At 51.0% G+C, this 10,912-nt stretch overlaps 1 protein-coding gene and 1 long non-coding RNA gene across 2 annotated transcripts in view; one reads left to right on the forward strand and one right to left on the reverse strand.

Annotated features, from left to right (window-relative positions):
- The window catches only part of PRDM6 (PR/SET domain 6), a 105,944-nt gene extending 102,698 nt beyond the window's left edge, over positions 1-3,246 (reverse strand). Inside the window, exons 1-2 of the mRNA XM_023194119.1 lie at positions 2,853-3,246; positions 1,776-2,373 (exon numbers count right to left, since the gene is read on the reverse strand). Coding sequence (XP_023049887.1) covers positions 1,776-2,358 — 583 coding nt within the window. The 5' untranslated portion in view covers positions 2,359-2,373; positions 2,853-3,246. The remainder of the gene's footprint in view (positions 1-1,775; positions 2,374-2,852) is intronic.
- Positions 2,063-6,092, forward strand: LOC111527683. Its single transcript, XR_002726743.1, has 2 exons — positions 2,063-2,301; positions 4,370-6,092. It is a non-coding gene; the product is annotated as an uncharacterized LOC111527683 (long non-coding RNA).
- The last annotated feature ends 4,820 nt before the right edge of the window (positions 6,093-10,912 follow it).

Genomic DNA, 10,912 nt, shown 5'->3' on the forward strand with positions numbered 1-10,912 from the left:
AACATATATTTAATTCAGAAGTGAAACTGCAAGATTGATGAAGCAATCTCAGCCTGCAATGGCTATATTTCACTTAGCAGTAAGACATGCCTTTTCCAAGGCACTTTAAAAGTCTCTATTTCACAATTTAAAATAATTGCTTCAAAAACACACATTCAAGAAATTCAGTAGGAGATAAGTATTTTTTGAAATCTGTTGGGAGAGTATAATTTTGTAAAACTTTCTGAAACTCTGAAATACAAGTCTTCTCAACTGCACAGCAAAATTAGAGTTGAAACCACTATTTTAAGCCAGTGCTTTACCCTCAAACTTTATAAAGAAAAAGTAAATACGATTGCTCTTTTTGTTGGTAATTATTATCTCCGTCACAACTAAGTCCAACATAATGAAAATATTCGTAGACCTCAATCACGAGGCAGTTGCCCAGTGGTTTTTTTTCTCAAATCAACGACTTGGGGAATCCTTTAAAAAGCTATAACTGAACTTATTTTGCTTGAAAACGAATTAAGAAGTTCACAGAGCAGTGGACATTTTTCAAGAAGCAACTTATTCAAAATTGAATAAAAATAAATGTTTTTAATTAACTTTACTCATACAGAAGCCAGACGAAGGAATGAGACGAAGAAAATAGCTGAATGAATGCTGATCTTTCAAATCCTGTATTGTTTTCAATCTGACGCTCTTAATATACTTTAAATGTTATCTCCAGAAGTCTCTGAAAGCACGTTTAACACTCCCAACACAGTATAGGTGTAAACACAGTATAACTTCTGAAATTATCAAAAAGAAGCAGGTATAAAGCAGTACATATTGCTTGATCGTCATTTAGAGTTTTGCTTCCAAATCGCCAAATGGAACTGTACTTGAGATAAGCGTTTCAAATTGTGAATATAGGAACCGAAGCTATAGGAATCCTGATGTTTAGTTAGGCATTTGCTATTAACTTGGAGCAAGAGGGGAGTAAGCGTCTTTTACTAAATTACAGTCACCGTAATTTCTAAAAACAAATAAATAAACCAACATGGGTTATGAATGTTTGCGGGGTCAAAGGTGCGCGGATAAAGCGGGATCAGCGGAATCAGCGGAGAACAGAAATTTTCTTCTCAGTAAGTAGCAGTCATTTTTTTTTCCTTTTCCTTCTTTGTAATGAACAGTAGATCTAAGAATACTGCCTGCCTTCAAGGAGAAACGGACTCAGTATCATCCAAACTTCCTACTCCAGTGAGGCCTGGGCAGCGAACAGCTTCCGGCCGGTTCCCCCACAACCCCGCGGCCCGAAAATGACCCGACGCAGTCACCACCAGAGGTGGGGGGTGGCGAGTAGCAAAAACAAGCCCTGGTCTGCGTACTCCCCAGAAACGCTGAGGGTCCCTCCCTCGTCCCGGCTAAGGCCAGGCAGGGCCGGTCCCAGACACCCCCTGTCACACGCTGCCACTACCCGCCTGGCCCCGGGCACTGCCCAGCGGGAGGGCAGAGGTCTGTTAGGCCGGGTGCACAGGAGACTCCGGCCCCAAACACCTGGGACTGTGAAGCAAGTGAGGAGGAGGAGGGAGGGAGAGGGAACCCCAAAGTGCCACCGGCCGTCCCATCCGTTCTCTTTCCTTCTCCAACGCCAGAAAACTGTTGTCAGAGATCGGGGAGGCGCGGGCCAGCGGCCAGGACCAGCTGCTCCCCCCCGCCCCCGTGTCACTCCTCTCTGACCCGCCTCCCTGACAGGCGCCCGGCCCGCCGGCGCCCGCGCCCGGGGAGAGAGCGCGCGGGCTGCGGCTACGTACGGTTGTTGGGGTCGCTGGTGTGCTGGTTGAGCGGGATGATCTCCATGCGCTGCTGGCCATACAGGTAATAGTCCAGCTCCTCTGCGCTGCAGCGGAAGCGCGGGGCGCCCCGGCCCTCCCCGCCGCCGCCGCCGCCGCACTTGGTGGGCCCGGGGCCGGAGGCGGCGCCCAGGCACAGTTCCTTGGCGGGCAGCGGCTCGGCGGCGACGGCCGCGGCGGCTAGAGGAGCGAACACCGGCAGCTGCGACACCGGCAGAGCGGAGAGACCAGCCAGCGCGGCGGCGGCGGCGGCTGCAGCAGCGCAGGAGGAGGCGGAGGATGCGGAGGTGGAGGAGGAAGCCGGGGTGGACGAGGCGGAGGAGAGAGAGGCTGGCCGCGGGCGCAGGCTGTCTGGCGGAGGCTCGGCGCGCTCCGGGGGCGGCGGCGGCGGCTGAAGAGGCTGCGGCGCGCTCAGGGGACCCGCGGCGCCGCTGCCCTTGAGCGGGCCGACGCCGCCGTGAGGGAAGAGTTGCTGCCAGTGCTGCAGGTAGGCTGGGTCCACCTTGAGGAAGGCCGAACCGCCGGGGTCTCCGGGCTTCAGCATGTCCAACGCCTCGAACTGGGGGCAGAGGGCAGGGAAGAGGAGGCGCGTGAGCTGGGCGAATGGGGCCGGGAAGAGGGCCGCTGGGACCCTGGAGAACGCGCCCGAGCCGGTGGTTCAGCTGGCGGCCGCCCAGTGCCGCAGCTCCCTCTTCCCAACTCCGCTGGGGCTCAAACTTTACTCCGAAGCTGCGGCGCCGCACAGAGGGAGCTGTGTGCACCCCACTCTGCCTCCCCGATCGCAGCGTGCAGCTCCCATCCAGCAATGCTGGGGCCCGACAGGAGGGCGCTGCCCGGTAGAACTCGGCTGCAGGACGCAACCCCCGCCCTCAGCCAGCGCCCGGAGCCGACCTGAGCCGGGGTGGCGCAGCGCCCGAGCCGCGCTGGCCTCAGACGCCAGAAGGCGGAACAGTCTCGCCCCCCGCCCCCAACCTAGGACCACCAGCCTTCCTAGCTACCAAGCCTTAGCCTCTAAGTCCCAGACGAGCCTCGCCTTACCTGAAAATTCGGCGCTGCCGGTGGGTGCGTGCGTGTGTCTCGGTGAGCGTGCGGGTGCGGGAGAGTGTGCGCCCTGGCTGCGCTACATGCCCCTGGGCAGCGCGGGAGGAGACTCCTAGAGATTGTGCCGCCCGGAGCCCTCCCGACGTGCGAGCAAGAAAATTGGAGACCCGCGGAGGGCGCGAGAGCGCAGGCGGACCTGGGCGCCGGACTGAACAGCCGTGGGCTGCTGCGCTGGGCCGCTGCCGCGTCCTGGCTCCTTGGCTCCACGCTCTGGCAGCCTCCCGGCTGGACACGTGGGTTTTACGACAGCACAAAATACAAGTGTGTGTGTGTGTGTGTGTGTGTGTGTGTGTGTGTGTGTGAGAGAGAGAGAGAGAGAACGGACGGAGAGGGGAGGGGAGGCAGTCCAGAAGAAGGGGAGGGGAGAGGGAAGAAGGAAGTTAGTTCTAACTGGGCCGACCCACACTGCTAGAGCGCCTTTCCCGCACAAACTCCTCCGCCCTTCCATCCCCAGTTTTTTTGGCGTGACGTCTCCCGCTAGCCTGTTGTCTCTTTCTGTCCATGATATGTCTTTTCTGGGTCCCAGCTTAGTGCCCTGATCTTAAAAGCAGTGGAAACGCGGCAACCGGAATGCATCTCCGCACACGCTGTAGTGTCGGCGCTGGAGCAAGCCCGCGCTGCCGAGACCGGGTTTGCGCTTTTGCCCGGCTCAGGTTTTCCTGGAGTGCCAGAGTCCACTCGCCCGCCACTCAACCTCTAACATAAATCCTCCGGGGAGAAAAGTTGGGGTCGGAGCCGGACGGGTTGCGCGCTGCAGTGAAACCCTCTGTCTGCAGCCCAGGAGCCAGGCTTGTAGGTGCAGGGAGGCGTGGGACCGAGGGTCCTGGGACCGAGAGCAGCTGGTCCTGGAGGGACTCAAGCCTGGTCGTGGGGCTGGGAGGTGGCTGCGATAGAGTCTGGACACCACCCAGCGTTCTGCCGACCCCATCTCAGGTTGTCTTCTGGTGGGCTCTTTCCCTCTCCTTGTTGGGGCCAGGAAGCAAGTATCCAGTGTTACGTCTGGTGGCACAACTGCTATGGGACACAGGCGAGGCAGTTTGCAGTCAGCTGCCTGCGGCTGCCCCAGGAAGTCATGCATAGGTTTCTCTACCCAAAACCTGACGTTAGAGGGACAGGGTGGGAGTGCAGCCCCACCTCCACCATGCCCGCTCCCCAGACTTTGTGCCAGGGCAGCCCTTCGATGCAGTCTGGCGCCCGCGAATTAGGCACTTGCCCCCCAGCTCTTCCTGGCATTTTCGGTAGTAGATGGTAGAGGGCACAGGCAGGGTGTGTGAAATTGACCGATTTAGGAGGTACTTTCCCATCACCGGGGTTCTGGCCATACCTCAAAGAGAAGAAACGGCATTTATCTTTCTTCAAACAACCTAACTTATTTAGCACTTGCCAGTCTGAACAATTAATAGCCATTCTTTCCTGATTTCTGCTTGTTTCTTTTTCTCTTCCTACCACTCAAGTTGTCTGAGCCTGAGAAACGTGCTGTTTGGAATTCATCCGGGTCTCATTCAGGATGCTTCGATGTTGGCTGCAACAGAGTTGAACGAAAATGTTTTGACTGGCGTCGTTATGACAAGGTCATCCATCATTGTTGGATAGATTGATAGCACCCAAGTTTAAGGCAGACGCCACGAGGGAAAACCCACGGCGCTGTGGTCCCGGAGGCTAACCAGGCGGTCTCCGCAGACTTCCAGCAACTCCGTCGGGAGGAGAGGATGAAGTTCCAGGCCCGTTTCAATTAATCTGCTGGCAGAACTGCCGAAGAGTGGTCTGTCGGGCCACGGGAGAAGAAACAAATGCTCTTTCTCACACTCTCCTGGCTCACCGCTGAGAAACCAGGACACTCCTCTGTTCTCTGGGAGAGAGTGAGCTCCAGGGAGGGATGGAAGTCCGGACTCCAGCGGCGGTCCTGTCATCTGCCCTCTTGTTTCTGCCCAAACCCAGCTACTTCCAAGCGCGTGGTCCCCAGAACTGGAAGTCCCAAAGAACCTCTACCAGTCCCAGTCCCAACCCCGCCTCCCCCTCCCCCTTCACCCCCTGCCACCATTAGAAAGTCTCAGGATTTTGAAATGCTAGTTGGAGCAGCTGCTTCCGTGGCCCCATGCCGCCCACACTCTGGGAAGCGGAGGAGGGAGGGTTCCTCTCGTAATAAGATTAGCTGACCTGTTAATGAGAGCTTTGGACGTGCCGAGCGCGGGTAGGCGCTTTAGGTCCATTTAATCCACCTAGCAACCATGCGGAGAAGGCATTATCATTAACCCCCATATTGTAGATGCGGACCGCTGAGGTTCGGAAAGTTTCTAGATGGGTTGCCTAAGGTCACGCCATTAATGAGTAATGGAGGCAGATTCAAACACCGTTCGGTGAGGTGCCAAGTGCATCTACTGCCCGCCCTAGTCAAACCTGTAGCCACTCGGTCCAGACTGACGCCAGAGGGGGTACCATGGGAGAGATTTGGCTCTCCTCGCTGCGGGGGCCAGGGAAGAAGCTGGGAAGGTAGCGAAGTCCCCCTCGCCCACTACATCTACAGGTGGCGTACCTGGGTTATCCGATTCAAGCTTCCGCCCCACCCACCCTGGGCACAAGTCGATCCCGAGAACCCTAAGGCCCAGAGGGAACAGGAACCTCCCGTGAAGGGGGCAGGAGAAAGTTTGAGGGAGAGCCCCGAAGGCCCGGGAGCGAAGAAGTCTGGAAGGGAATCGACCGGGAGTCTGGACCTCCCGCGCTTCTCCCCAGCAGGCCTACGGCGCCGGGCGGGGCCCCTGCCTCCACAGCGGCTTCCCTGATGCCCGCGGAGTTCGGCTGAGGCTGGGTCGGCGTTGTCCTCCCCAGGTGCGCACAAGGGCGCGCAGCGGCGTAGGCGGGACCCCCGACGCTACGCGCGCTCTGAGGGGCGCTCCCCCGTCACACAGCTGAGCCTGGGCCCGCTTGGTCACGGACACCCTGGCGCATATCAGTAGTTTTTAGGAAGTGAGCCCACGGACGGCAAGGACATGCACCCCCTCAAATCCGCTCCCCCCACCCCCTTCAATACTGAGAAGACCGCGGAAACAAATCACTTCGCCCACTTAGAAAGCGATCAAACCTTTATAAAAATCCATGGCTCCCAAATCGATGGGTGAATATTTGCTGGGAATTTGTTCTAGAGGAATAAATAAGGAGCCTGAGTGTATTAAATGCAAACGGGGGGACACGGTGGTGTTTTTCTTCATTGATTAACGACCTCTAAAATAAAACAAGTGGGAAGAGGAGCCAGGATCGATAAATTACCCAAACTCATTATTTTCTCGAGCATTTTCGCCCCGAAAATTATCCCTGGGAAGCCCATTGCACCCTGAACTGGGAGGGGAAGGATGGAGCTGGAGGCCAGGATAGGGAGGGAGCAGCAGAAGGAGAGAAGGGGGTTCTGTCCAGGAGACCCTCTATCTGATTTCATTTGACATACAATTCAAAAGTTTGTCTTTCATATTAATTATGTTTTCTTGATGGGGGAGTGGAACAAATGGTCGGTTGCCTTTGACAGGACTCCAATAAAGGATTCAACAGCTCTCCGCTCTGCCCTGGGTGCTCCTGCTTCTAGGTTTAAGGTCACGGGTGGCTGAGTTAATAATTCATTAATATAGACATTTATTCAGAAGGGTTCGCTGAGATCCACTCTTCCTGCCTCCTCCCAGAGATTTATTTTCTAGGAAATGGATAGGGGTGGGGGGTGGGCTGCAGGTGAAAGGAAGGGGGGTGGGAAGAGAAAAAGAAAAATGGAGAGAGAACTGCTGGATAGAGCTAGGAGGAATCTTTGCTAAGCCATAGTAGCAGACAGGTCCCTTGAGCCTGCCAGCAAAAACTTGGTTGAAAATGTGGTATCCAAACAGCACAGAGACTCTGGTCTGCGGTGGCCATTTCTCCTTCCATACCTGTTCATTCCCTTGTTTAAAAAGCTCCTTTCTTCCATGGTTTGGGACCAGGGAAGAGCCTTCTCACTGAGGATCTTGGATTGCAGGCAAAAGGGGAAAGTGCTGAGAAAAAAAAAAAAAAAAAAAAAAACGGACCCCACCCCCATCCCTATGAGGTTCCCAAGGGAAGAGCTTTGAAACTTGCCCAGACTTGGAGTCTAAGGGAACCTCCTCTCCTAAGGGTACAGGAAACTTCTGGAGGACACTCTACCCCTCAGAAATGGGATCATGGAGAAGGGGGTTGGAGGCAGAGACTGAAAGTAAATAGTAAGTAATAAATGAGTAACGGTCAGATGGGAATAAGTGCCATGAAAAGCAATAAAGAATAGAGGGAAAGGGAGTGCATGTAGGTGGAAGGGGTTACATACTGTTTTACATATAATGGCCAGGGAAAGCTTCTCTTAGAAAGTGAAATTTAAATAGAGACTTGAAGCAAGAAGATGCCAGTTTTCTGTCCAGAGCAGGATATTCCCTGCCCTAACCTATAGCCAGTGGCTAAAGCAGTAAAAGGGACCTCTCCTGAAGAACTGTCAAAGATTTGCCTCCTCACACTTGCTTCCCTTAAGCTGCTGTGTACTACTTGATATTCTTTCAATATCTCCATTGACTGCTCTCATCAGCTGGAGTCACCTAACTTGCTGGTAACTTAGACCCTGACACAGTGACCCACCTCCAACTATCCGGACCGCAATTTCTTCAACGGTCCAAAGAAGGGGTAGGACAAATGCAGTGTTCTGTCTTAAGCTTTTATGAAGCAGCTACCGAATTCTGACCCCCCACTCTATTACATATTTTATACCCCACTCCTGCATGCTGTGAGTCTAAGATGTGCATGGTGTAAAATGTATTGCACAACTGAAAACTGGAAAACCCTCACCATTTATTTTAATCACTGCAGTCTGCCCATTGATCGCTTTGCATCTTCACTTGTTCATCCTTACTTAGTGACAGAAGACAGTGCCAGCCACCATTGGAAAGAAAGCGAGCGAGGAGTGAGGCAGAGAAAGTAGAAGCCAGTGAAATGCTTAGCACGCAGAAGCCAGCTCTGGCCTCAGGTGATGGAGCAGGTGCCTTGCCATTCATCTGACACACCCTCCTCTTCTGAGGCCTTGGCAGTTTAGACATGTCCTTCCCTCAGCTTTCCTCCTCGAATAAAAGTACTTGGAAGTTCAGCTCCTCACTTTGCCAGGTCAAAAATGGCCTCTGCATCTGGGAGACCAACCCCAGGTGATTTGTGACCACTCTCTTTCATCCTCCGCCAGGACCCTGGCAGACAGCACCTGTTCACGTCACTTGAAATGCAGCCGAAGCCTCCAGCTCCTTTCACCCTGGTCACCCGACAGCTGCCACTCAAACAATGCCTCTCAGCCACCTCAGGCCTGATTTGGATTTGACCTACTGACCTTGAGGTGAAAGGCTCTACAGTCCATTATGAATCCCTGAGGCCAGTTCATTCTTCCAGGAAAGCCTCTAAATATATCATTTCCGTTTGCAGGGAAATCAGCTATTATAATTTGCAAAGGTCTCATGAGTTTGAAACATATTGGTGGCAGTTCAGTCCCATAAAGATTTAATGAATAGCCACTGGGTGAAAAACAACTTTTTTTTTTTTTTTTTTTTTGTCTTGACAAGTCAAGGAAAAGAGAAATAATTAGACAAGAATAGCTGTCCCTTCAGAAACTCACACATTCCCTTCTCTATCTCCTTCCCATCCCACCCTTTCCCCAGGAATTTAATCTTATATTTTTCCAAGCATCTGCAAAAATAGACAAGCCCAATTATCGTTACCTACAATTTAACAGCAATACAGAATATCTAATGAACACCTACTGTGTGCACGAGACTATTGGTAGAGATCTCTGGGACAATCTCCTTTGAAGCTCTTCTAGCAAATGCTACCTGGTTCAAACACAGTCTTCTGTTGGTCACCAGATTGTTGCTTAAATTAGTTGAAGCCTATAGGACTTCAGTCATAACCAGGATGAGGTAAGCATGTTACAGGGCATCTGTTAGAAATTAGAAACATATGCTATGGTTGATTCACATTCTGAGGGTTGGCAGTTCCTAGGCATGGTAGGTTCCCCTGAGTGCCCAGCAACAGTCTGGAGGAGCGGCTTCCAGCTACCCTCTAAATGAGGGGGTTCCTGAGGCTTCCTCCTTCCCAGGGCCGCTTGAGGAAAGAGAATGCATATTCTCACAGCAGATCTTACATATACCTAGAGGAACCCAAGGAAGCCTGTCTGCCTCCCTCATCATACACTCTCCTGTCTGGCTGCATGCCCTTACCCTCCTCTGAGCTAGGGTGTCAGAGGGTGACACTAACGCTGGTTTTCATTGAATTGTTTCCGGTGAGTCTACGTTCTCTGTGTAACAGCCTCTCAAAGAAAAAAGTAACCTATTCTTAGTTTCCTTTTGAAACTGGAAAACTTGTCTTTAAACCAAAATAAAGACACCGTGCAGGTCACTGTGAGGAAAACCAAAAGTGTGTAAATTGTGGTACCCCTGCCTTCCATGATCTTATGCTGTGGAATTCTTTCAGAGACCTAGTTTCTCTCTATGATGCCCAGGTTCAAGAGCCGATAAGTGGCATAAGAGTTCAGAAGAGAAAGCCATCATTTTAGGAGATAATCAAGCAAAGCCTCACAAACGAGATGGGCCGTAAAGATTGTGTGCATTCAGGTGGGTAGGGAGGAACTGAGGAAAGGTGTTCTAGGACAGGGGCTGCCTGAGCAAAAACCCAAAAACTGGACCCTACACAGTCTGAGAGGCCCAGGTGACTTTTCTTCCTCCATTCATGAGAAAAATGACTGGATGGCTGGCTGCCCTCCCTAAGAACCAGGACCTCATCTCCCTGGGGGTCCTGAAGCCATATTCCATAGATTCTGAAAGATGCTTTTATGAGAATGTTGTGACCTAAAATATGTTCAGGCTTAAGTCAGAGAATCAACTCACAATTAGGGCAACTGAAAAACAGTTGAAGGCTCCAGGATAAGGCCATCAGTATAGCCCATATTGCCCTGGACTGTGATTTGGTGAGCTTGGCAATGCCATTTCCTAGCTCTGGATGGCACAAACTATGATTTTCTGAGCTCTTTTTAAACTATGAAGAACTATGATGAAAAAAAGAATGAAGTGAAGTTTAAAAGACTAGTGATCCAGATATATCTGAGGTAAAGACCATGTAGGAAAACGTTTTAGAATAAGCAAATACACTCCCCAAAGATCCTTACAGGTTAACCATAGTTATATAGCTCAACTGCATCAGCCCTACTTCTTTTTAACATGCTTATCTCTCAGACTTTGGGGACAAATGACCACGGTCCTCTATCTTCACATACACACAGGTGCACATGCATACACAGTCCCTCACAGACTTACACCAACTTGGTCTTCTCTCCTTTCTGTAAGGGAGAAGGGAGTGGAGGGGCTCCTACTCTGCATTCTGGAATGAAACAACAAAGACGAAGAGTGCCAATCTGTGAGGAAAAGATCTTTGGGAAGACTCCAAGTTACATGGTTAATCTCCCTTCAAAAAAAAGAAGAAGAAATTGCAAAAATGCAACTTAGGATTCCTCACACTCAAGAAAAAAAATTATTTTTGCATTGATAAGACTGCCAGATTCTTAAATAGAATGTTTTAAAAGATGAATAATCATAAAATACATTATTAGTCTATTTTTATAATACAATAATTGACAAGTGATACTGGAACATTGATTGGAAAATTGCCATTTTGACAATTCAGTGGTTAACAACTTGATTTTTAAAATGTTGCAAAGTTTGATCATATTCTGGGCATTTCCTTCTGGTCTGTCTACAATGGCAAGCATTTTTCATTGAAACATATGTTTGAGTGGACAAGTATTTTATTTGGCAGAAACCTAATAGTTTAAGTATAGATTTTAAAGTCAACTGTTTGCTCCGTAAGCTAATGTTTTCAAACAGAGGCATTTTTCACAATTGTTTCCTCAAAACAAATGTTTGTCTTGGAGCCAGTAGAGGTCAAACATTCCAGTAAGCTTCTCATTTAGGACTGTCACTGCTATTCTGTCA

The sequence above is a fragment of the Piliocolobus tephrosceles genome, chromosome 4 (assembly GCF_002776525.5).
Source record: "Piliocolobus tephrosceles isolate RC106 chromosome 4, ASM277652v3, whole genome shotgun sequence".
NCBI lineage: Eukaryota > Metazoa > Chordata > Mammalia > Primates > Cercopithecidae > Piliocolobus > Piliocolobus tephrosceles.